Source organism: Rhincodon typus, chromosome 1, assembly GCF_021869965.1.
Source record: "Rhincodon typus isolate 14 chromosome 1, sRhiTyp1.1, whole genome shotgun sequence".
In the NCBI taxonomy this organism is placed as follows: domain Eukaryota; kingdom Metazoa; phylum Chordata; class Chondrichthyes; order Orectolobiformes; family Rhincodontidae; genus Rhincodon; species Rhincodon typus.
In genome coordinates, this window is record NC_063332.1 from 48,616,290 (window position 1) to 48,644,285 (window position 27,996).

The 27,996-nt window shown below is 40.2% G+C and overlaps 1 protein-coding gene across 1 annotated transcript in view; it reads right to left on the bottom strand.

Annotated features, from left to right (window-relative positions):
* The window catches only part of LOC109911101 (probable E3 ubiquitin-protein ligase HERC1), a 266,602-nt gene that overhangs the window by 231,175 nt on the left and 7,431 nt on the right, over positions 1-27,996 (bottom strand). Inside the window, exons 3-7 of the mRNA XM_048621230.1 lie at positions 17,398-17,577; positions 14,119-14,430; positions 6,931-7,027; positions 2,496-2,639; positions 1,127-1,254 (exon numbers count right to left, since the gene is read on the bottom strand). Of these exons, the coding sequence (XP_048477187.1) occupies positions 1,127-1,254; positions 2,496-2,639; positions 6,931-7,027; positions 14,119-14,430; positions 17,398-17,577 (861 nt within the window). The remainder of the gene's footprint in view (positions 1-1,126; positions 1,255-2,495; positions 2,640-6,930; positions 7,028-14,118; positions 14,431-17,397; positions 17,578-27,996) is intronic.

Below are 27,996 nucleotides of genomic sequence, written 5' to 3' on the forward strand. Positions count from 1 at the left end.
ATTGAAATTGGTGAGTGGACGAAAAGATGAATTGTGTACAAAAACAGAAATTGCTGAAAAAGCTCAGCAGGTCTGGCAGTATCTGTGAAGAGAAATCTGAGTTAACATTTTGGGTCTGGCGACCCTTCCTTAGAACGTTAACTCGAAACATTAACTGATTCCTCTTCACAGATGCTGCCAGACCTGCTGAGCTTTTCCAGTAACTTCTGTTTTTGTTTCAGATTTACAGTATGCACAGTTCTTTTGGTTTTTATTAAGGTGAATTGTGTGTTATTATAGAATTAAAATCCATATATTCAATGTTAAAAAACATTAATTATGTTTTCATGTCATTTACAATTTGCTTCTAACATTTCCATAGGTAAAGTTAATAAAGTTGAGCAACAATTTTTTAAGCATCCTGAATATACAACAGGACTGTTGATACAAACGTGGCAAAACGTTGAATCTTTGGAGTGTGGAACCGAGCTACAGATCTTCCACACAGCTTCCAAAATCCAAACCCGAAACAAATCTACAGGTGGCTTGCAGAATTTTCCATTTTAATAATTTGCACATGCAGCAAAATTAGCTTTCAAGTCATTTGCAGAATACAATCAATTTTCAAACTGTCTAATGACTCCACTTAAAGATATTTTATATTAATTATCCATACAAGGAGCTCAACAGCAACTCTAACTGACTTAGAAGTAGGAGCTAAAATGTATTCTAGATCAGAAAAGTTGACCAGACTTCAAAAATGACAAAAAAATTTACGTTACAGGTGCCTGCATATTTAGATTTTAATACTTCATCCACAAGCACTTAAAATAAACTTCAGGCAGTAGTCAGTTTCTCATCCTTGATAGAGGTTAGAAATCACTTTCAACCAATTATTTGTGCAATTCTCGGTTGCTCATGATTGTTGTCATGCCATTATCACATTCAAAGTATTTGCATCAATATTATATATTTATCATTCATAAAAACACTTATTTGAGATCAGCTTTACCCTTCTGTTGCCTCTATCTATATTGATAAGACTATGGCAAAATGTCCACAAATTTTACATCCACAATATCAGTGCAGAAACTTGTACATTTTTGATAAATCTGCCGCTTTACTTATTCATATACAGCTCCCTTACCTGTCCAGCAGAAGTCAATGCAAGCGAAGATTGGCTCCCAGCACACACCTTCCTAACGTACAGTCCTTGCAAACATTCAATTACCTTTGGTCTGTACACTCTGTTTGTTTCCCCATGACCAAGTTTACCTGTATTATAGGATTATTTCAATTAAGGCATGGGTGAGGAAGTGAAAATCCAACATAAAATTAATAATACAATTTTCTTACACTATTGCTTCTGTGATACCTTGTAAATTTGATGTATAAAGGGCAAATTTTAGATTCCTACCAACAAGTTGAATTCAAAGTTATTAGCAATGCTCAGTTGAACTGCTAATAGTGAGGAAATGAACCCAAGTGTTTTCCTGATTGAAATCATTGCTATGACAACTTAGAATTGTATTGTATCACATAGTAAAAGGATTTAAAACAAATACAGAATTCTGGAGATACTCAGCAGGTCTGGCAGCATCTGTAGAGATAGGGAAACAGAGTTAATGTTGAGTTAGGTTAGATACTTCTTCAGAACCAAAGACAGGAAAATATATATCCATCCAGAACATGCTCAAAGTTTTGATTAATCTGTCCTTCTTCACCACAAATCTGGACAAGATTTTTTTCCCATACAAGAATTCCCAAGTGTATAGCATGTAAAGTTAATGCTCTATCGATTTGGCTTCATGTTTTAAATCACAGCTGAAACATTAATAGCAAACATAAACAGAAATGTTGTTCGAGACGTGAAATCAGAATGTCCCAAGTTTCTATAGTTCATACAGTAAATTGTTAAACAGCACAGGAGGCAATTCATAAACCAGCTATCCGATTAATTCCACACGCCTAATCTTTCTCACAGCCATGTAAACTTTTCCTTTCAAAATTTCAAGCACCTATTCGATTTGCAAGTTACTCTTGAATCTATTTCCACCAATGTTATATACAGTGCATTCCCAAATTTCATAATTTCTGTGCATAGGAAATTTAAAAAAAAATTCTGATAGTTTTGCTGTGTGCCCCGATTACCAAACCTCCTTTTAGCGTTACTTGTTCTCTCAAAACATTACTTTAAAGACCATGATTAATTCTTCCATTCATCTCTCTCGTGCCAGTTTCTCCACATTGCTCTCTACACACTCTTTGCACCAGGACATTAATATCGTTTGTAAAGTATAATGCTGAGAAACAAATATAGCATTCCAGCTGGAGACTAACCATTGATTTTTAAAGATTTGACGCTAACCTTACTTTTTCCTTTAAAGCAAAGGATCAAATGTATTTTTTAAACAAGCTTCTCAACTTTTCAATCTGCCTTCAAAAACTGGTACGCAGAAGTTACAAATTTTTCAACATTTTTGGCAAACAAAGAACTAAAGATGAATTGAGCTTACCATTGTCTCCTCCGCCAAATGACCATACTGTTCGTCCATCCTGAGACACAGCAATAGTATGGGAGCTGCCACAAGCTACTTGGCCAACGCTACTAATATCTTTCACAAGAGTTGGTAAGTTACGACTATGGCTGTCACTGTGTCCTAAAGTTCACAATAAGCATACAAATTAAGTATCATCAAGCAATATAACCTGTTGTGGACAGTCAGTCATATCCTGCTATTAAAAATACAACAAACTGAAATTTAACAAAGTGTTTTGAGAAAATGGTTAACATTTAAGTGCTGGCAATTACAACTTAATATGGCCTTCCAACTTCAAGAAGAAAAGAAAACAAAGAACAGAAATTAAAAGGTTGTTTTGCAGATCCTGTTGATTTGAATCACATTAAAGTTAATAGCTTTTCAGCGAGTTAAAATCTAGGCCAAATGTTCAGTTATAAACATCATGGAACACAGAACAGTACAGGAACAGGCACTTCAGTTCACCACGTCTGTGCCAACCATGATGCCAATCCAAACTAATCCCACATGTCCGCATATGATCCATATCCCCCTCTTCCTTGCCTGTTCATCTGTCTGTGCAAATGTCTTTTAAACATTGCTATTGTATTTTTACTATGTTCCTGGCTACCACCTTTTGTGCAAAAGACTTGCGTCGTACATCTCCCTTAAACTTTCCCACATTCACCTTAAAATCATGACCCTCGTATTTGATATTTCCATCCCAGGAAAAAGACCCCGACTATCCATGCCTTTTGTAATTTTATATACCTCTAACAGGTCACCCTCAGCCTCAACACACTATTGATAACAATCCAGGTTTGTCTAATCCAATCCAATCTTCTCTTCTAATACGCCTCAATCCAGACAATATCCTGGTAAACCTTTGAAGCCTCCACATCCTTCCCATAGTGTGGAGACCAAGGCTGCTCACATTACTCCAAATGTGGCCTTACTAAAAGTTTTATATGGCTGGAACGTGACTTGCCAACTTGCACACTCAATGCCGAAGCAACGAAGGCAAGCATGCCATAGGCTTTCTTTACACCTTATCCATTTGTGTGCTGCTTTCAGGGAGCTATGGTCTTGCACTTCAAGATCTCTCTGTATATCAATGCTTGCAAGGGCCCTGCCATTAACAGTATACTTTCCTCTTGCATTCAACCACCCAAACGGCATCACCTTAGCCTAGTCCAGATTAAACTCCATCTGCCACTTTTGCCCAACTTTCCAAATGACCTACATTCTGCTGTATCCTCTGACAACCTTCTTCACTACCCACAACTTTTCCAATTTTTGAATCATCTGCAAACTTACTGATCAAACCCCCTAAACTTTCATTCAAATCATTTATACATATTATAGACAACAGAGGTCGCAGAACTGATCTTATGAACACCACTGGTCACAGACCTCCAGTCAGAAAAATACCCTGTCACAAATACCTTCTGTTTTGTATGACCAAGCCAATTTTGTGTCCAACTTATCATCGATCCCATGTGACTTAATCTCCAAGATCAGCATACCATGAAGGACCTCGTCAATGGTTTAGTAAAGTCCATATATACAACATCCACTGCCCTACCCTTAGTTATCTTCCTCATTTTCTCAAAAAAAACTTAATCAAATTTCAGACAAGACCTCTCCTGCACTATCAGAAGCCTCTTTCCCTCAGCACTCCACATCACATCCCCCAACTATTGTATAAATGCTGTCCCCTCCACACTTGATGTCAACTGTGAAGAAGAGTCATCCAGACTCAAAATATTAGTTTGCTCTCTCTCCATGGATGCTGCCTGACCTGCTGTGATTTCCATCATTTTTTGTTTCACTCCCCTGCACAAAGCCATGTTGACAGCCCCCAAGTCCATTCTTTTCAGAAAGCAAGTCATTCCTGTCCCTAAGGATCTTCTCCAATAATTTCCCTACCACTGATGCAAGGCTCACAGGCCTAAATTTCATGGATTATTGCTGTTGCCCTTAAACAAAAGGAACAACATTACTTATTCTCCAATCTTGTGGGAACTTGACAGATTTTTGTATCCTCTTTAGCCGTAGGCAAGGCCCCAGCAATCTCCTCCCTCAGTATCTTGGAATCGATCCGATCAGACCCTGGGACTTTGTGCACAATGTTTTTCAAGACACCCAACAACCCCTCTTTCTTAATATTGACATATCTTCGTATATCAATAAACCCCTCCCTAATCTTACCATCATCCATTTCCTTCTTGGTGAATATTAATGCAAAGCACTCATTAAAGGAGCTCACCCAAGTCCTCTGGCTCCAAGGATAAATTCCCTCCTTTGCCCTTAAAGAGGACCTATCCTTTCCCTAAGTACCCTCTTGCTCCTAATGCACTTATAAAATGCCTTGGGATTCGTCTTAATATTACTTGCCAAGGACAATTCTAGCCCTCCTAATTCATTGTTTACATTCTTTCCTGTTTCCTTAAATATTCCTCAAGGGCCTTATCTTACTTCAGTTTCCTAGATCTCTCTCACCTGCTTTTTCTTTTTTTAAAAAATTCATTCACAGCACATGGTATCATTGGCTAGACCAGCTTTTGTTGCCCATCCCCGATTGACTAAAGCTTCAATATCTCCTGCCATCCAGGTTTCTGAATCTTGCCATCCTCATCTTTCATCCTCATTGGAACACGCTGGTCCTGAACTCTGATCAACTGGCCTTTAAAAGACTCTTATACGAGATTTCACAAGCTTCAAAATCTCCCCTCCCCCTATCGCATCCCAAAACCAGTCCAGCTCGTCCCCGCCTCCCTAACCTGTTCTTCCTCCCACCTATCCCCTCCTCCCACCTCAAGCTGCACCACCATCTCCTACCGACTAACCTCATCTCGCCCCCTTGACCTGTTTGTCTGTCCTCCCTGGACTGACCTATCCCCTCCCTAACTCCCCACCTACACTCACCTTTACTGGCTCCATCCCCGCCTCTTCAACCTGTTTGTTTCCTCTCCACTTATCCTCTCCTCTATCCATCTTCTATCCGCCTCCCACTCTCCCTATTTATTTCAGAACCCCCTTCCCCTCCCCCTCCCTCTTTTCTGATGAAGGGTCTAGGCCCGAAACGTCAGCCTTTCTGCTCCTATGATGCTGCTTGGCCTGCTGTGTTCATCCAGCCCTGCACCTTGTTGTCTTACATGTTAGATGTGGATTTACTCTCAAACAGCCACTCCCAGCCCAAATTCTCCAGTTCCTGCTCAGTACTGTTGTAATTAGTCTTCTCCCAATTCAACAGTTTCACCCGAGGAGCTGTCTTATCCTTATCCATAACTATCTTAAAATTTACGGAATTACAATCACTGTTCTCAAAACTTCTCCCATCCTTCAGTATAAAAGTATTAAGAACTTCCTTCCACATCCATAAAGTTATGTTACAATAATTGTTAATTTTAATTCTGAGACTGCCAAATTTTTGTTATCCATTAAGGGAAATGTGGTAAACGCAGCATTATGGCGAGAGTCCCAATCTCACAGCATCCTGTGTCTAGTTCTCCAATGGATCTGTGGCTACTTGGCCAACAGTTTGCTACTGCAACCAACAGTGAAATGACCTGCATTTTTCAGAATCATTCTTCCACGTGTAGCCACCATCCATACCTCTCCCTACATCTCCTCCTCCAGATACATAATCCTGTGCTCCATTCTCCTTTCATGAATAGATTTTGCTGTATTCTCAGAGTTCTCCATTCCTCCTTTGTCCTTCATGTCATTCTATTTCTCCAAACTTTCTCACTCCCTTGTTCATCTTTTTCCCTTTGCATCATCCTCTTCCTGCTTTTCACTCCCACCTACTTCTCACCATCTTCCTCACCTTGGTCGTGTAATTCTCACGTAATCTAACTTAGTGCATTAGAAGCCAGTAGATTTTGGTAAGGAGAGTGAGAAGAGCAATTTAAAATAAATCATAACTTCCATTGAAAATTTGAAGATGAGTTATTGTGGTATAATCTCTTTACAGCCGATGATTGAAAGGTCCACATCCAGCATTACATGATGAAATGCAAGCAAGTACCTTACATGCATCAAAATCTGTTTAAAAACAAACTAAATTTGCCTTGTTTTTAATTCAAATTACATGCTGTAAAATGGAATTTTACACAATAGACTACTACAAATTTCATACCCAATTACACTTCAACAGTTAAACACAACTAACTAGAATCTTGATTATTCCCTTGTCTATAATTACTCTCTAGAAAATATCATCTACTAAACACTGTACTTTTATTGTCAAGTTACAAGTTACTCAAACTTTCTCCTATACTCATCACAACATGCTGCAACTATCTGAAAGATATTGTCTTCAGCCTAGTTTAAAATTGGATATTTATTTATTTTACATTCATTAAAATAGCTTATCAATGTTGCAAAACAAAATAAGTGAACCACCCAGAGTGCACTAAATACTGACCAAGTCTGCCAAAGTCTCCCTCTCCCCATGTGTAAAGCTCTCCATCAGATGTCACCGATGCACTGTGCCTGTATCCTGCTGATACACAGACTACAATCTACGAAACAAAAATTTTACACGTTACATGATTGACTTGATCTGACTCGCACGCATGCGGACATTTTTTAGTGTTATCATGCATCAAAATCATGTAATTTTAAACTGTGACAACCAAAATAATATTGCTAGTTACGCAAATTATTGAAACATGGTTCATTCCTTTGTACTAAATAAGTTAAAAGTTGATGGTGCCAATGTTAACAACTGCTACAAGCACTGCTTTTCTCATTTTACTAACTTTGCGCATTTTATCAGCCTTGAAATTAGTGTTTTTAAAATATTGTATAATAGATTGCCAAACTGAAGTAATCTTCTCCAATTGCTGCGGACTAATTTAGAAATCTAAAAATACTGTAAATCTGAAATTAAAAAAATAGACAAGTCAGTTAGTATATGACAAGAAAGCAGACAGTTTAAGGTTTCCTGTATTCATTGCACGTGAATACGAAAAGATAAATAAGTAATTTTGTCCCCGGATTGGGAGGAAACAAAAGCAAGGGTAAAAAAAAAAAGCAGATATTCCAATTACAGATGGGAAATTAATTTGCCTTAAAATGGTTTAGCATAAAACTTTGATGAACAATCATCCGAGTAAGTCAATGTAAAACATTTTAAAAAAATTTATAACTTGCTAAAAAGTATATAATGCCACAATTTTCCTTTGTTGTCCCTAATGTAAATTTTCTCAAATTCTTGATCATTTGTAAATAACAGCTGAGAATTCCCGATGGTCAGAAAACAAGTTCTGCAGCTCCAGGGAGTTGTGCATTGCAGAAAGTCCAATGCAGCTGACTATTAGGGAATTTAAGTTGGCAATACCTTGTGCCTGGAACCCTCTGAAGAAATGTCATAAATTTTGCAGTTCTCCAAGAGTTCTGACTCACTTTACCCAGAAATGATTAGAACAGTTAAAGCCTAAACCAACCCCTGGACAACTATTAAACTGAACATAGACATCACTTCTGCCTGCCAAGTTTGATCTCCCATCCTGATGTAAACACTCAACCATTTACCATGAGACCATAACATGAGATGACAGCATGGCTGATCTGATGATCCTCAACTTCACTTTCCTACCTTTTCCCTACAACCAAGAACCCTATCTACCAGGCATCTACCCACCAAATGCCACTCAAACCCACTTGACAATCTATCGTTCACCCACCAGACACACTACACCCTTACCTACCATCTACAACCCTATTCTCTCTCACCTCAGCAGTTATCAAAGTAGCTTTAGAACCTCTGCACAATTTAACTCCTGAAATATAGCAAGTGCTATTAAAAAGGGACATGTCTACCCCTGCAGTACAATTCCCCTAAGTGGAGTTCGCCCTGAATTCCTTCAGTGGACAGGTAAGAGTTGTAAATCTGACCAAAAAAGTCACCAACAGGTAAGTGGGTAAAACAGTGGTTGAAAATCTCGGCCAGTGTGTACTTCAAATATCTTTCCAGTGCCGGATTTCTCCCTCAGTAACTGGAATATTTATTATTTAACTATTTCTTTCCTCGTGATACAAAGAACTAAGAACACTAAAGCAGAGGAACAGGCCATTCAGCCCACCAAGCCTGTGCCAATTCCTAAACCTTACTTCGACCCACAAATTATTGCCCATAAGTGGTTTCTGTCCCTCTGCTTGCCTCCCATTCATGTGTCTATCAAGATAAGCCTTAAACACTGCTGACATGCTTACTTCCACCATCTCCAGGCACCTACCACCCTCTGAAAAAACCATGCCCCTTCATTTTGAATCTGTGCACTCTTGTAAATGACCTTTCCACCCTGGGAAAAAAAACCTCTGACTATCCACTCTATTTGTCATCCTTTATTCTCTTTACAGATGCTTTTTAGCCTACCACATATTTCTAGCCTTGCCTTTATTGTTTAAAAATAACCTGGGTGGAAAACCTAACACATGTCCCGTCAAAGTTAAGTATGGAACTTATACAAACAATTTGCAACATTCTGTATTGAAATCTTTTTCAAATTGAAGAATATTAATTGCTGTTTAATTATGATTTGATTTGAACATTCTTCATTGTATATGTAAGATGAGCAAAGTTATGCCCAAATCAAACAGCCATCTGTACAATGAAAGGAGATCAGGGGCCAATTATAAAGGATTGAGTACAGCAAAGATTGAAAAAGCCAAAACAGATATACAAGAAGCCAGAGAATAGAATAGCTGCCACATCAAAAACAGCAGACATTAAAAACAGATTAATTCAGAGTGACATCACAATCAACATGGAGGAGTAGTAGTATTATCTCAAGGTTTCGAGATAAACACGAAGTTATGCACCACCTCCTCTGCTTAATATTTCAGCATCTTTATAATTAATTCAACATGTGGAGAACACACAGACATAAGGGAGCATGAGTATCAAGGATAGCGATAAAAACCCCTAATGTGATGTCAACATCAAAAAAGATGCTGACTGGGGAATGGCTCGTGTGCATTTCACTCTGTTTACTTAAATTAAAGTGGTTTTTAATCCAAGAAAGAGAGAGTCATGACATGGCACTTCCATCCTATGGAATGAATGCACATCCTTTTTCATATGAGAGCTGCACGATGTTCCTTATATGCTGGACAGCCATGTACGCACTAAGTTTTGTCTGATGGAAAAGCTCATACTCAGGTTTTGGAGCCTGAGCAGCAGCTGGTGTCACTGCAACAAATCCATGAGTTGAGTGTTTCAGGGATAGCACGTTACAAGAAGAGATTATCCTGCAGAAAGGTGTATGGGCACAGAGGGAATGGGTGAGTGCAATCACAAGAGGGCAAAGCAGGCAGTGTACAAGTCCCCTAAATATGTGTCATTCTTTATCTAGTATTCAGTTCTCATTACTGGTGAGTGCAATGGTACTTCTGGGAAGTGAATTCTGACCCAATTCCATGGTATCATGTATGGGGCAGGTATATAAGCAAAAAGAAGGCAGACTGCACTCGTAGTAGTGTAAGAAATATTAATTGTTAAGGGAATGGCAGGTGTTCATTGTCTTCAGAAACATACACGGATAGGAAAGGTTTAGAGGGATATGGCCAAAAGCAGGCAAATGGGACTGGTTCAGACTATGAAACCTGGCATGGATGAGTTGGGCTGAAGGGCCTGTTTCTGTGCAGTATACCTCTATGACTGTTATGATTGCTAGGTTAGAGGATGTTAAAGAATGGCTGGGGAGCTGAGTTTCACCAGCAATTTCTGTTTTTGTTTCAGATCTCCAGCATCTTCAGTTCTTTGTTTTATTGAAGTAACACGCTGTTTGATTTGATCAGCCCATCACTGAAATGTGCTGTCTTAAACCTGCAAACACATCAGCACTGAAACTCAACCAGCCTGCACATTTTTGAACAGGGCTTCATGTGTTTTTTTGAACTATTAGCTATATACACAGCCCTTTGTTTTCTCCACAGCAACACCTCAGCCAAACAAAGTTGACCTGTTGACTAATCAGCACCCATTTCTCTTGTAGTACATACTGTTGCGATTATTTGAAAATTGGCATTTTTGACTTTGTCCTGATAAATGCAAGATAAAACAAAACTATGGCAACATATCTCTCTTCCACTATGGAACAGCGACAAATGGGTGACTTCAATTATCCTAACATAATAGTAATGTCTTTCTGGCATCGGGAATGCGCAAGATATAAGCCAGGGCACTCAGACTCCATCATGCATCAATGGTGACTACCTCAATCTGGAGGTCATTGGCAACTACACAGATCAACAATTACCAGGAACTGTTCGCTTGATGCCAAAATCAGCACCAGGTTGCCATGCTGCAGGTATGACGTCAAATTTGAAAAGCTAAAAGTGTGAACAGCAAACTGAAAATACAAAGTTTCATGTGAACTAGGTGTGTGTTCTCAATACATTCCTTTTCAGAAGTGAGGAACCAAGCTATGAAAACAGGTTGAATAACTTCTACCTCCAGACTCATACAAATATTGGGCACCTTCTGACAAAATAGAGTGCTGAATATAGAAGATCACCAGTATTCAGGGATCCCCAGCATGACTGTCCTCCTGAGTAGGCAGTGACCCCATTGCTCGCGTCATACAAGCTGAATAGATGATAGCAACATTCCCTGCAAGAATGACAGAGATGAGTTGATACATGGGAACTCCTCATTGCTGACCACAGCACCTGGCTGCAAGCAGTTAGCAAAGGTGTGGAAACAGCATAGGATAAATAAATAACAAGGTTGGAAATGACCACATTGTGGAAACCAGGGCCTGCCAAGAGGAACAAACATCACTCAACCTCAGGCAACACTGATCAACTGAGCTTGTTATAGAGGGGACTGTATTCGTGAAATGGCCTCTACAGCCACAATAGACGATGGTCAATTCAGTAGAGACATATACCCCGGTCACATTCCGTCCTCTTCCAAGACAGAGGGACGGCATCAAGAAAATCATAAAAGGTTCAAAAGAACTTTCTACATTGGCATATCTCCTGTCTAAAGAGGAAAGAAGAATTGCTGGATCTGGTTCAAAGCATTGAGATGCAGTGCAAGTGTCTGTAGAACAGTGAGGGATCAGAGCTCATTGCAGCAGAAAACCTAGATTAAATATGGTGAAGGACAAGAAGTAGTCTGTAGTCAAAATACTACGTGGAGGAAGGCAGATTTCAGTGGGGTCAGAATGAATTTGTTCATGGTAAACTTGCATTAAAGAATGTCAACCAAAATTGTTAAAAGAACAATTGGCTAAGTCTTTAAAGAGGAGATAATTTGGTTATTTTCTGACAACTAGAATAGGTAAGTCAGCCAAAGCTACAGCTTTGTGGGCGATGAATGACAGAGGTTAAGATGAACTAGAAAAAGGAAATACATGACAGTTGCCAGTTGACAAGTAAAAGCAAGGTGGAATATAGAATGTTCAGCAAGGAAGTAGAAAGCAAATATGGAGAGGTAAATACAGAAAACGGGAAGAGGGGGTAAATTTCTTAAAAGGGAATCCGAAAGTCTTCTGTAGATTAACAAAACAGTAAAAGAATATCGATAGAAGGTCAATGTTCAATCAATATTTTGCCTAAATTTTCACAGTGGAGGACACAATTGCCATCCCAATAGTAACAGGTGATGCAGAGGTCAAATTTGGATTTAAGAAAAGGATATGCATAGGAGACACAGGGTTGGCAGACCCATTAAATAAGTACTTAGATACAGGAGTAGCATCAGAGGATTATAGAACAGAAACATTGTGCCCTTCTAAACAAAAAATGATAGGATAAAACCAGTATCTACAGGCCAGTCAGCTAAAAATTAATACAAAAAATGCTGGAGAACCTGAAGAGGACGAGCAGCATCTGTGGAGAGGGAAATAGAGTAAGGAGGCTGTTTCATGGAGCAATATGTTGGGGAACCAGCCAAGGAACAGGCTATTCTGGATTGGTATTATGTGGTGAGGTGCGATTAATTACTGAGCCCACAGTAAAGGATCCTCTGGGGGATAATAATCATAGGATGTTAGAATTTCAAATTCAGTTTGAGGGTAAGAAACTGGAGTCTCACACGAGCATTCTGGAGTTAAATAAAAGTAATTACATAGGCATGAGGAATGATTTGGCCCTAGACAACTGGGCAGGAAGACTAAAAGGATAGGACAGTTGATGAACAGTAGCAGGTATTCAAGGAAATATTCAACTTCTACTGACTAAAATATATTCCAGAGTGGTGGAAAGATTGTTAGAGGGAGAAAAAACATGCACGGCTAAGAAAGGAAGTTAAAGATAGCAAAGATGAAAACTAAGGCATATCATATTGCAAAAGGCCAGTTGCAGTCTGGAAGGCTGGGAAATGTTTAAAGATCAAACAGTTGCTAAAAATGTAATAAGTGCAAATGTAAATTATGAAAGAAAACTAGTGAAAAATAAAGAAAAAAGGACAGCAAAAGCTTCTATAAGTATATAAACAGGAACAGAGTGGTTAAGTGAGCGTTGGTTCATTGGATGATGAGACTGAGGAGTTAATAGTGGGGAAACACAGAAATTGTGGACACACTAAAATATTGTGCTCAACTTTCACCATGGAGGATACAAATACTGTACCAATAGTAACAAGTAATGCAGAAGTTATAGAAAGTGAGGAACTTAAAACAATCACAAAGGCAAAATTACCGAGCAAATTAACAGGACTGAAAGCAGATAAGTCTCTGGGGCCTGATGGCCTACATAAGGTCTTAAAAGAACTGGCAGCAGAGATAGTGAATCCATTGGTTATAATATTCCATAGTTTCCTGATTTGGGAAGGGTTCCAGTGGATTGGAAAAATGCTAACATAACACCCTCAAATAAAAGGGGGTTGGCAAAAAGTAGAAAATATAGACAGTTAGTTTAACATGTCATTTGGAAACTGTTAGAATCCAGAAGTAATAACAGGACATTTGGAAAGTCAAATCCATTGGAATCAGCATGGCTTTAAGAAGAGTAAATTGTGTTTGACTAATTGTTAAAGTTCTTCAAAGATGTAACAAGCAAAGTGGATAATGGGGACCCAGATATAGTATATCTGGACTTTAAGGAGGGATGGGATATGGTGTCACACAAAAGGTTAATACACAAGTTAAGATCACATGGGATTGGGAGTAATTTAAAAGCTTTTGGGTAGAGGCTTGGCTAACCAACAAAAGCAGACAGACAGACAGTCAGGGTAAATGAATCTTGCCGATTGATAAAATATAGCTAGTGGGTTGCCAAAAGGTTTAGTCCTTGGGTTTCAATGACTTAATCTATACTAATAACCTGGATGCAGAGGCAGAAGGTACTGTGGCCAAATTTGCAGATGACACTAAAATAGATGGGAAAGTAAGTTCCACTGCCTGACAGAGAGTGGTGGAGCCAAATTAAATTGTGAGAAGGAAGTAGGATAAACACCGAAAGGAAAAATAAAATTACAGGAACAATTGCTCTGGCAGTGTGAACCGCGCAGACCTGATAAGTTAAACAAGCCATCTTTCTGTTCTGTAACCATTCTACGATTTCATAAAACACATCTTGTTCAAATCTCATGTCAGTTGCAGAAATATGTAAAAATAGAGACATTTTCTCAAATGTCACTTTTCTTTTTAGCCAGTACCTTTCCTAGTAATGGTCCTTGAATCAGTTTGGGATATTTCTGTGTTGCGCTATTTCCATGTCCAAGTTTCCCATAATCGCCATCTCCCCAGCTGAATATATCTCCTTCTGCAGTTACTGCTAGCGTGTGCCCATCTGAACCTTTTGAGGATGAGATTTTACGAATGTTGCGATGAGGTTCAAATGTGAGCTTTTTTGGTGCCGACTGATTATTTGAGTCACCAAGTCCAAGTCTGCCATAGCTACCTTTTCCACAAGCCTTTACATAACCATCTTCTGAAATTGCAAATGTGCAGTACTGTCCAGCTTCAATCTGCAAAAAAAGAGGTTACTGAAGAGAGTTTTCTAAAGTCTTCAGAAAAAAAAAAAACTTATATAAACAGCAGCTACAGTCAAAAAGGAGTTTCCAGAAACTTATTAAACTTTGATTCTAAAGGAGGAAAATACATCTAGCTAACAACATTATACACATATTTCAAACATGACAAGCTGTTTTCTCTTTGTGACCTCTGTATCCCTCTGTTCTCCATTGAAACAAATTGTGAAATGCGGTCTTAAGTGAAGCACTGAAACAAAATAAACCCCCACTGAAACAACAGATTGTTAAATTAAAGACAGTCTAAAAAATTTAAGGTAAATAAAGGGGGTCTCGCAGCAGCCAATGAGCCAACAGTAGATACAATGTGCATCCCCAAGAAGTGTTGAGAATATTGGGTTGCAAACAGTCGTGCTTTTTATTATTTTTAGGTCCAGGGTGAAAGATAGATAGCAATTCAAGAACAGCATTTCTACCAGAATGCATGCCATTCACACTGCCATGGTTTTGAGAGGGGAGGGTTCTAAGATAACTCTCAGAACTCTCAAACAAAATCAAAGTCAGTGTTCCAGGCTCTGGGAGATGGAGACTACAGGTTACAGGCAGCAAGATGCTCTAGCTCACCAGGCAGGAATGCAGATGGGAGCTTGCCCTTGGATTAAAGGCCAGGTTCATGAGGAACTAAAATAAGGCTGAAAAATTCCTCAGCTTGCAGTGAAGAAAGAATCTCCAGAAGGGAAAAACCTCAAAGCGAAAGACAATTCACAGATTAAAAAATTCTAGATAGAGAAATGAAAACAGCAGAGGTAAACCCTCAAAAGCTAACCTTGAACTGCTGACTAGGGAGAACTCAATGTTACTTTCAGGACAATGTACTGTATATCTGTGAACATCTTTCTGGTTGTGGTAAAAGAAAAAAAAAAAAGAGGAAAGTTCCGTTTTGTGGTTTAAAATACAAGTTTCCTATTGTGTAGTCAATTGTTTTTGTTCTTATTACTGTAAAATTCTTTAAAGCATAAAATTTTATCATGTTATCCTTTCAGCTATTAACTGGAAGTTCAAATTTCTTTATAAAGTTATCATTCTCTAATGAGATCATAATATCTAGTCCAACAGTTAAGAAATGGAGAAGTAATCGCCAGTCAGTCCAGATAATTCCTCTCATTTGCATCTACCAGCTTTTAAGATTTCTTCTTGTGCATTACGAAACTAATCTTAGTATGATTTCTAAAGTTATGTTGCAGCAGGTTCATGACAAATGTTGGGGCGTGTTGAGTCAGGGTACAAAACCTACATGGATAGCAAATTGACTGAAAATAATTAGAAAGCAGAGTGTAAGGGTAAAGTGTGGTTGTTCAGATTCGTGAAAGGTAAAAAGCAATATTCCGCAAGGACCAGTGCTGGGACTATTGTTATTCTTAAATTAGGTTAGACATTTGAACATAGCAAAAATAATTATTAAATTTGAGGCTGACATCAACTAGCAATCTACAGCTAACAATAAGGAAGCCAACACAATGCAAACATAAGAAACGTTTAGAAAATTTGCAGAACAGTAACTGACAAATTAACTTTAGCAAGAGATATATGAAAGTGGATATAATTTGGAAGAAAAATATAAATATCACCTGCATCTTAGCAAAAAAAAAACTTGAGTGGTAAAGCAAACAAGCACAATTCTGTCTAATGACAATAATTTTATACAAACATCAGATGTAAATCTGCAAGCATTTTTTAATTTATTCATGGGATGTGGGCATCATTGGCTAGGCCAGCATTTATTACCCATCCCTAGATGCCCTTGAGAATGTGGTGATCAGATGCCTTCTCGAACCACTGCATTTTGATGCTCTTAGGGAGTACCAGGCCTCTTCCCTGCAACACTGAAGGAATAGCGATATGTTTCCACGTCAGGCTGGTGAATGACTTCGTAGGGAACTTGCAGCTGGTCACATTCCCATGCATTTGCTGTCCTTGACCTTGTAGATGGTAACGCTTGTAGGTTTGAAAGGTTTTGTCTAAGGAGCCCTGGTGAATTTCTGCAGTGCATCTTGTAGACAGTGCACACTGCTGCGACTGACCATTAGAGATGGAAGGGTGAATGTTTGTCAATGTGGTGCCAGTCAGGTAGGGTATATTATCCTAGATGCTGTCAAGCTTTGAGTGTTGTTGGAACTGTACCCATCCAGGCAATGGGGATCATTCCATACATTTGTGACTTTTGCCCTGTAGATGGTAGGCAGGTTTTGGGGAGTAAGGAGATGAGTGACTGCAAGATTCCCAGCCCCGGACCTGCTCTTGTAGACAAGAATTTAAGTCCAGTCCAGTTTAATTTCTGGTCAATGATAATCTACCAAAATAGGCACCAGAAGTACAATTTTAATTAAAAACAAACCCCTGAAATACAATGAAATAAACTGAATGAAGGCTGAAATGATTAACAAAAGGGACCCAAGGTACTTATACAGTTTCAATTTGTGTGCAGGAAATGTATTGATCTAATTTAAATAGCTGACCAAATACCAAGATATAGTTCCAGAACAGTAAAGTTAAATTCTGTAGAGGCAGTTAAACAACAAGTTTTACAAAGGATTTCATCCTGCAAATGATCTCTTCCTGCAATAATCAAATACATCAGATTTATAGACTTATGTCAAACATGGCAGTGTCATTATCCAAACAATTTTATCCACCTGCCCTAAAGTAAGATGTAGGTAATAAAGTTGGCGACGGCTAGGAGGTAGGTTTGAAAAAGAAAAATCATTAAATACTATAGGTATAGTGAAATATAATCATTAAACTGGCAAAACAAAAGAAAATAAATAGCACAAATCCATTGTTCAAGTCAGGAACATCTTTATAAATCATATCTTAAAAGAAGCTGCTACAGAGTGTCTTCATTTTAGGTCCAAACAGTGGCATAACTATTTATTAATAAATTAATCAACAATTCTCCTCCATTACCGTCTGCGCATTAGCAAATCCGTGAGCTAATTTAGGTTGTAAAATTTTCTCCAGTGTTCCTTCTGCCAACTGATGACTACTGTTACTGCCCCAAACGTACACTGTGCTCGTTTCGCTGTCATGGCTTTGAGAGTTCTGAGAGCTGGTGCTGCGTAGGCAGTCTAAGGCTAACCTGCAAACCTTTGGATAAAGAAAGCATATAGATTAGAATAAAATAACATTTACTTGAGAACCCAAAATATTTAACACTACCTGTGTCATGTAACTATTACTACTTCAATAGAAAGAATCTTACATTATAAATATCATTTATTAATTCTCTCCCACATTTCTAGAATTACAAAACAAATTTTAACTATCACTAAGTTTTAGTGGATCATTTAACCAGAGAATATCTCCAAACTTGAGCCTCTCTGGCATCCATTTCTGCACCTCTTGCATAGATCATTGCGTTTGCATAGTCAGCCACAGATTTGTATTTGTAAAGCTCCACTGCCCTGAACTTCCCAAAATCACTGTCAAAATATTATCCTAATCAGTTACAGAATGATTACAGCTCAGAAGGAGGCCATTTGGTCTGGCATGCTCACTGTCCACTCTCTGAAAGAGCAACTCACCTACTGCCTGACAATCTTTTCCACAATGCCCTGCAAATATTTTTGCTTCAGATAATTATATAATTATCTCTCAAGCCATGCATTTCAGATCCAATTTCATTCCAGATATGAACCACTGTAAAAAAAAGTTGGCCCTCATGTTCTTTCTAAATCTTTCTCCTCTCACCTTAAAAACATGTCCCCAAGTTTTGAATTCCCCACCCTAGGAAAAAGACCCTTGCTATTCACCTTATCTATGCCCCTCAATTATATAAATCTCAGCAAGGTCATCCCTCAACCTCCTACGCTCCAGTGAACTACATCCCAGCCTTCCCAGTCTATTTTTATATCTCAAACCCTGGATTCCCAGCAAAATCCTGGTAATTTTTTTCTGAACCCTCTCTAGTTTAATAATATCCTTTGTACACAGAATGACAAGAACTGCACACAGGATGCCAGAAGAGGCCTCGTCAACATCCTATACAACCTCAACATGACGACCCAACTCCTACACCCAAAGGTCTGAGCAATGAAGGCAAGTGTGCTAAACCCTTTCTTAACCACCCTATGAACCTATGAACCTATGACACAAATTTCGAAGAATTATATACCTGACCCTCTAGGTCTCTGTTCTACAGCACTACCCAGGGCCCTACCATTAATTGTATAAGTCCTGCTCGTTTGATTTACCAAAATGCTACACTCCACATTTATCCAAATTAAACCCTATTTGCTACTCTTCAGCCCACTGACGCTCAGTTTGGATTCACTATGGCCACTCAGCCCCTGGCCTTGCTATAACCTTGGTCCAAATATGGACAAAAGAGGTGAACTCCAGGGGTGAGATGAAAGTGGCTTCCATTAACACCAAGACAGCATTTCAGAGTATGGCATCAAAGAGTTGTGGCAAAACGGAAGTCAATGGAAATCAGGGAAACTCGCTACCATTTGAAACCATGCTTAAAACAAAGGAAGATGGTGCGGTTGTTGGAGGGTAATCATCTCAGACAGAGGAATGTCATAGCAGGAGATCCTTAGGGCAATGTCAAAGGCTCAACCATCTTGAGCTGCTTCAATGATGTCCCTTACAGTGCCAGGGACTTGGGCTCGATTCCACTCTCAGGCGACTGCCTATGTGCAGTTTGCACATTCTCCCAGTGTCTGTGTGGGTTTCCTCCCACAATCCAAAGTGTACACGTTAGGTGGACTGGCCATGCTAAATTGCCTGTAGTGTGCAGGGATATGCAGGCGAGGTGGATTAGCCATGGGAAATGCAGGGTTACAGGGATAGGGTGGGATATTCTTCAGAAGGTTGGTGTTGACTCGACGGGCCAAATGGCCTGCTTCCACAGTGTAGGGATTCTGTGATTCTATGATTCTATAAAGGTCCAAGATGGGAATATTTTCCAATGTTTAGCACTATTTATGAATTCTCTGATGACCTGTGATGCCCAAGACAGTCCATATACACGTGCAGCAAGGCTTGCATCACCTCCAGGCTTTAGCCCATAGTATGACCCATGCCATACAAGTGGCAAGCAAAGGCCATCCCTAGCAGGAGTCCACCTAACTATCTCCCTTTGACATCCAACGACATTACCATTGCTAAATTCCTCCATAAGTCAATATTGATGTAAAACCGAATTAAACCAGCTATATGATTATTGTGACAGTAACAGCAGGTCAGAGGTCGTGAATTCTACATGAATAATTCATCTCCTAACTCCTCAAAGCTTTCAACAAACTACAAAGGACGAGTCACAAGAAACAGGAGCTAGAATGGGCAATTCAGCTGTTCAAGCCTGCTCCACCATTCAAGAGATCACAGTTGATCTTCTAGTTCAACACCACTATCCTGCAGTATCTTTTATCTCTTTACTACCTATTTTATCACTCCAAAGCTTCTCACTTCCTCTACCCCTTTCAATATCCTCCCAGTTACTGTGTATTCCTTTGCCTTGTTTGCCCATATTCAGTTAAAGAGTGAAATATTTGAGCCCAAACTAAGAATCTTAAAGCCAATTATACAAATATGAGAGAAGAGGCGGCCATGGGTGATTTAGTAAATACACTAAAATGAATAGCAGTAAACAGCGAGAACAATTCAGAATGTTCAGCAAACATACATTCCATGTAAATACAGGTTACAAATTCTGCAAGAAGAGAGGTCCAGACATGGTTACTAACTTTAAGCAAGAGATTTAAAACTTTACAAAAATAGGAGTAAGCCTGAGAATTGGGAGATATTGTTAAACCACCAAGGGTGACTAAAGGTTGATACAGGGAAAAAAAATTGATTGCGGTAAAATTAACCAGGAACATTAAAAAATGAAAAACTTGAAAAACTTTTACAAGTATATAAAACGTAACAGCAATTAAAAGTAAATGTCAGCCTGAGATAGAGAAAAAGAGAAATTTCGGTTGAAATTAGGAAATAGCAGAGGTGTTGAACAATTATTTTGTGAACTGCCTTTGAAATGGAAAACACATACAAAACAGAGAATAACCAAGTGGTGATGGAGTGTGAAGAACTTGAAGTAAATCGTATCAGCATAGAAAATGTTGTAGAAAAACTTAAGAAATAGTTAACAATTTCACAGAACTTGATGGCCTACATCGAAGGGGATATAAAAGAGGTACATGAAGAGACAAATCAATGTACCTGCTATGATTTTAGAAAATTCTCTAAATTCTTGAACTGTCCCAGTAAATTAATAGCAATTTTTCCATGATTATGCAAGGAAGGAGAGAGAAAAGAGAGAAAACACCACAATGGACCAGAGGCTAATCAGTCAGGGAAAATGGTGGAGCCCTTAAGGAAGTCATACAAGTGGACTTAAGATAATTACATGAATCATACAGGGAATAAGCGTTTCACAAATTCATTAGTTCATTGAGGAACGCAATTAGTAGGGTAGATAAAAGGAAGCCAGGAAGTGTAAAATATTTGGATTTCCAGAAGCCATTTTATAAGCGTCACACAAAAGGTTGACATGCAAATTCATGGCTCACGGAGTTGGGAATAATGCATTAGCATTAGTTATCAGACAGAAAACAAAGAGTCGGGATAAATGGGGCATTTTCAAGTTGGTAGACAAATTTGAGTACTGCAAGGTTCACTGCTGGACTGTCAGCAATTTACAATCTATGTTAATGAACGAAGAGAATAACATTTCTATTTGCTGATGATACAAAGCAAAGTGGGAACGTAAGCTGTGAGGACATGGCAAATAACTGATCAACAAGGCAAATGAAGAAGAATGGCAGAATACTTCTGTAAAGGGCTGGAATCTTTTAAAATCTTGATGTACTGAGAGTCTGGGTGTGATCACATAGAGAACACAGTTTGCTAGCAAGTACATCAAACAATTGGAAAGCCGAATGGCACATTGACCTTTATCGCTAGGGGACTAGAATGAAAGGTTCCTGCAACTGGGAAATGAGACTTGAGACCACACCTCAAATACCTTGAAAATGGGATAAGAACAGTTAGGTGGTTGGTTTTTGATTGGCACAGACTCGATGGTTTGAAGGGCCTTTTTCTGTGCTGTAGATCTCTGTGACTCTATGACAGTGTATAGTTCTGCTCTCCATATCAAAGGAACAATACACTTCCTTCAAAAGTGATAACAAGGTGTAGAGCTGGATGAACGCAGCAGGCCAGGCAGCATAAGAGGAGCAGGAAAACTGACATTTTGGGTCTGGCCCTTCTTCAGAAATGGTGGAGGGGAAGGGGACTCTGAAATAAATAGAGAGAGGGGGAGGCAATGATGGAAGGTGGATAAAGGAGCAGATAGGTGGAGAGAAAATCGGGCAGGTCAAGGAGGTGGGGATGAAGCCGATAAAGGTGAGTGTAGGTAGGGAGTTGGGATGGGGGTTGGTCAGTTGAGGGAACACGGACAGGTCAAGGAGGCGGGGATGAGGCTAACGGGTAGGAAGTGGGGGTGGGGGTTGGTCAGTGAGGTGGGAGGAGCGGATAGGTGGGAGAAAAGACAGACAGGTCAAGGAGGCGGGGACGAGATGGGTTGGTCCTGGGATGAGGTCAGAGGTGGGGAGATTTTGAAGCTTGTGAAGTCTACATTGATACCACTGGGCTGCAGGGTTCCCAAGCGAAATATGAGGTGCTGTTCCTGCAGACTTCGGGTGGCATCATTGCGGCACTGGAGAAGCCCAGGATGGACATGTCGTCCAAGGAGTGGGAGGGGGAGTTGAAATGGTTCGCGACTGGGAGGTGCAATCGTTTGTTGCAAACCGAGCGCAAGTGTTCCGCAAAGCGGTCTCCAAGCCTCCGCTTGGTTTCTCCGATGTAGAGGCCGCCACATCGGGAACAGTGGATACAGTATACCAAATTAGCAGATGTGCAGGTGAACATCTGTTTGATGTGGAAGGTTTTCTTGGGGCCTGGGATGGGGGTGGGTGGTGTGAGGGTGAGGGTGAGGGTGTGTAGGGGCAGGTGTAGCACTTCCTGCAGTTGCAGGGAAAAGTGCCAGGTGTGGTGGGGCTGGAGGGAAGTGCGGAGCGGAAAAGGGAGTCACGGAGAGTGTGGTCCCTTTGGAAGGGTGGGGAGAGAAAAATGTCTTTGGTAGTGGGGTCAGATTGCAGGTGGCAGAGGATGATGTGTTGGATTCGGAGGTTGGTGGGGTGGTACGTGAGGACGAGGGGGATTCTGTCTTTGTTATTGCAGGGAGGGGGTGTGAGGGATGAGTTGCGAGAAACGCGAGAGATGCAGTCGAGGGCATTTTCGACCACTGTGGAGGGGAAATGGTGGTCCTTGAAAAACAAGGATGTCTGGGAGTGGAATGCCTCAACTCGGGATCAGATGCGGCGGAGGCAAGGGAATTGGGAATGGGGGATGACATTCTTGCAGGAAGGTGGGTGAGAGGAGGTGTATTCTAGGTAGCTGTGGGAGTCGGTGGGCTTGAAATAGATATCAGTTTCCAGATGGTTGCCAGAGATGGAAACAGAGGGGTCCAGGAAGGAGAGAGAGGTATCGGAGATGGTCCAGGTGAACTTAAGGTTGGGGTGGAAGGTGTTAGTAAAGTGGATGAACTGTTCGAGCTCCTCGTGGGAGCACGAGGCGGCGCCGATACAGTCATCAATATTTCGGAGGAAGACGTGGGGGATGGGGCCAGCGTAGCTGCGGAAGAGGGATTGTTCCACGTATTCTACAAAGACGGCATAGCTTAGGCCCATGCGGGTTCCCATGGCCACCCCCTTTGTCTGTAGGGGGTGGGAGGAGTTGAAAGAGAAGACATTAAGGGTAAGGATGAGTTTGGCTAAGCAGATAAGGGTGTCAGTGGAGGGGGACTGGTCGGGCCTGCGGGAGAGGAAGAAACAGAGGGCTTTTAGGCCATCTGCATGGGGAATGCAAGTATATAGGGACTGGACGTCTATGGTGAAGATGAGGTGTTGAGGACCAGGGAATCGGAAATTTTGGAGGAGGTGGAGGGCGTGGGTGGTGTCACGGATGTAGGTGGGGAGTTCCTGGACCAGAGAGGAGAAAATGAAGTCGAGATAAGTGGAGATAAGTTCGGTGGGGCAGGAGCAGGCAGAGACAAGGGGTCAACCAGGGCAGTCGGGTTTGTGGATTTTGGGAAGGAGGTAGAAATGGGCGGTGTGGGGTTGGGGAACGATGGGGTTGGAGGCTGTGGGTGGGAGGTCACCTGAGGTGATGAGGTTGTGGATGGTCTGGGAGATGATGTTTTGGTGGTCGGGGGTGGGGTCATGATCAAGGGGGCGATAGGGAGGTGTCAGAGAGCTGGCGCCTGGCCTCGGCAACGTAGAGGTCAGTGCGCCATACTTCAACTGAGCCTCCCTTGTCCACGGGTTTTATAGTGAGGTTAGGGTTGGAGCGGATGGAGCGGAGGGCTACACGTGCCAGTTAAGATTCATTAGATTGGTTCCTGGGAAGAGAGAGTTGGTCTATAATGAAAAGCTGAATAAATTGGGCCTATATCCTCTGGAGTTTAGACAAATGAGAGGCAGACTACAGGGGCCAAATGGTCTACTCCTGCTCCTATTAAATATACAACAGTAAGTACTTAAACAAGGACAAAAACAAAGTTGCTGGAAAAGCTCAGCAGGTCTGGCAGCATCTGTGGAGGAGAAAACTGAGTTCTGAGGAAGGTCACTGAACCCGAAACGTTAACTGTTTTCTCCTCCACAGATGCTGCCAGACCTGCTGAGCTTTCCCAGCAACTTTGTTTTTGTTCCTGATTTACAGCATCTGCAGTTCTTTTGGTTTTTATTTAGTACTTAAACAAGCATAGGAGTTATTGGACTAGAGGTACGGTCACTAACCTAGTTACTGGAGACCCAGGCTAATGATCTGGGAACAGGGGTTAGAATTCTATCACATCAGGTGGTGAAATTTGATATCAATTAATAAATTTGGAATCAAAGACTAGTCTAACATTGACCATGAAAACACTGTCAAGAAAACCCATCTGGTTTACTATTGCCCCTGAGGGAAAGAAACCCAGCCTTCCTTATCTATCGAGCCTATATTAACCCTTAATTGCCTTTTAAAATGGCTACAATTCCTTCTGATAGGAGGAATAAATCCACACAAATGACAACAACCCTGTTGACTCCATGAAATCCTACAAATCCTATCATTGAGCCAAAATTGTGACAGCTGTCCCACACCAATCAAGCCTGACATAGACAAGACCACAGACAGCATCGTTACCAAAGGTAGTAACATACTAGTATACAGTAGGGAAGGGATTGCCTGGGTACTCAATACCAGTTCTGGACCCAACCATCACATGATATCTAGTCAAAGGAAAGGAAACTCCTGATCACAAACAACTGTGCACACTACGCATATCCCCAAACGTCCAGGCAGATGAATTGATTCTCTGCCATGTCAAACACCACTGCAGGATTCACCGAATGTGTTAAGAGCATAGAATGTACTCTGACTGATGGACTGCAAACTGCCTTACCAAGACCAGTTTGACAACACCATTACTGACCAAACCTGAAAGGTCATAGAACATAAGCTAAAAGTTATTGATCTCATCCTCAACCTACCTGTTGCAGATGCATCGGTAGGAGGCAGAGTAATACAGCACAGAAAAGGCCCCTTTGCCCATCAGCTGTGCTAACCTATCTACACTAAACCAATTTTCCAGGACTTGGCCCATGGCCTTGAACATCACGACATTTCAAGTGCTCATCCAAGTACTTCTTAAAGGGTGTGAGGTTTTCTGCCTCTACTACCGTGTATTCCAGATTCCCACTGCCCTCTGGGTGAAAAAGGTTTTCCTCAAATTCCCTCTTAATCTCTTGCCTTTCATCTTAAAATTATGCCCCCTCACTATTAATTCCTCAACTAAGGAAACAGCTACTCCCTATTAAAAAAGCCAAAAGAACTGCAGATGCTGGAAATCAAACAAAAACAGAAATTGCTGGAAAAAGTCAGCAGGTCTGGCAGCATCTGTGGGGGAAAAAAAGCAGAGTTAACATTTTGTGTTCAGTTATTCTCCTTCAGAACAAGGTCACTGGACCCGAAACATTATCTGAGTTTCCTCTAAGGCAACTACAAACCTCTTCAAATAAGGGGATCAAAGCTGGGGACAATACTACATGAGATCTCATTAATGCCTTGAACAGTTGGAGCAACATTTCCCTACTTTTTAGCAATAAATGCCAAAATTTTATTTGGTTTCCTTATTACTTGCTGTATCTGCATCCTAATTGTCTGCGACTCATGCATGAGGATACCCAGACCCCTCTGCACTAAAGCACTCTGAAGTTTTTCAAACATTTACAAAGTAAGTGGTCTTTCTATCAAAATGGATAACCTCACACTTTGCCACATTAAACTTCATCTGCCAAATTTTGGCCCATTCACCTAACCTTTTAACCTGTTCTGCCACCTGGGATCTGTGGACAAGCACCCCAAGATCTGTGCTTCTCTGAGCTTCCTGATGTCTTCTCATTCATTCATCGAGTACTCCTTTGCCTCGATACTTCTTCCAAAGTGTGTCACAAAGCATTAGGTTTACAGGGAAAACTTCTGAAGACAAGATTCAGTGGACTATACAAGGTAATTAAAAACATCAGTAAAGTGGATTCTGGTTGCCACTACAGATCAGGAGGAAAAAAATCAGTTGTGCAGATTAACATTTTGAAGTGATACTGCTGTAGCCATCAAACTAAGCAACAGTGACCACAATATGATTGAATTTTATGTCAAGTTTGAAAAGAAGAATGGGTTTAAGACTAAAACTTAAATAAGGACAATTATGTAGAAATTAAAGCTAAACTAGCCAAGGCAGATTAAACTAAGGGATGGATTAAGATACAGTGGCAGATATTTAAGGGGCCATTTCAGAACACTCAAGTGATTACATTCCCAATATCAAGGAAAATTCTACAGCAAAAAAGCCACCTCCGTGGTTAAAGAAATGAGGGAAAGCATCAACCTAAGGAAGAAGACATAACGGTGTAAAGATGAGTGGCAGTCAGAATATAAAGGTCAGCATAAAACGAATAAAAAGTTTAGACAATTTGAAGAAAGAGAGTGCGAGGGAAAGCTAGCTATAAATGTAAAAATGATTATCAAGAATCTCTACAGGTACATATAAAAGTAGTGAAAGGGAGCGTTGGACCTCTAAACAGTGAGAATGGAAAGTTGAGATAATAAATAAATAAGCAAATGAAATTAACAAACATTTCACTTAAGTCTTCCTGACAGAGGATACAAAAAAAAAATTCCAGTAATAGCTGCCATTCAGGAGGTAGAAGGGAAGATAGAAACTTTACAAAATTAGTAACGAGGGAAGCAGCACGAAGCAGACTGATGGAGCTGAGGGCTGACGACTCTGGTGCAGATGGACTTCATCCTGGGGAGCCATTCTCAAGAAGGGTCACTGGTCCTGAAACGTTAACTCTGCTTTCTATCCACAGATGTTGCCAAACGTGCTGAGTTTTTCCCAGCTATTTCTAATTTTGTCATTTCCGGCATCTGCAATTCTCTAGGTCAAGAAAGGTTCTTTCGACAGCAAATATAACCGTTCTATTCAAGAACTGTCATAAAAACAGATAACTTCAGGCCAATTAGCTTGACATTTGTTGTGGGGAAAACGTTAGAATCAAAAAAAAAAGACGTTATAGCTACCCGCTTAGAAAAATGCAAAGTATTTGGGAAAAGTTGGTCTGGTTTCATGAAGGAGAAGCTATATTTAAATCAAATAATTAGACTTGTTTGAAGTAATAACATGGGCTGTTGATCTAGAGAAGCTGGTAAATGTACTATATTTGGGTTTCCAGAAGGCATTTGATAAGACGTTACAACAAATGTAACTGTTGAAATTAAAAGGTCTTGGTGTAGGGGGTAATATTAGTCTCGATAGACTATTGGCTAGCTGGCAGAAAACAGATACGCATAATAGGTTTTCTGTGATTGGTAGGATGTGATGAGTGGAGCCTGCAAGGGTTGGTGCTGAGGCCGCAACGTTTTACAATTTACGTCAATATTTTAAATGAGTGGTGCAAAGGTATGATAGCTAAATTTGCAGATGGCACAAAGGTAGATAGGAAAGTATGTCGAGAAGAAGGTTTGCAGAAGAATATAAATGGGTCAAGTAAGTGGGATGGAAGAGTCATCGGGGTAAATGGGAGTATGGAATTCGAAACACAAACAGATCAGCCATGACCTTATAGAATCACAGAGCAGGCTTGGGGGCCAAAAGGTCTATTTCTGCTCTTGGTTTGTATGGAGCAAACATGTCAGTTAATAAGAATATAGTTGATAATAGAGACAGTGAGTGTAAGATAGAAAAACATATAGACAATTCACAAAGTTCTTACTGTGCAATTTGCCAATTTTGAAATACTGGGTCAATGACACACAGAGTTCTTACTTAAGAGTTTAGTAAATCCTTAGGATTTACTAAGATTATATATTTTGAGTTCAAGAAATTCTGTAACAATAAACCAAGATGTACAACATTAGGCAGGCATGATGTGGATAAAGGGGAATCTACACAAA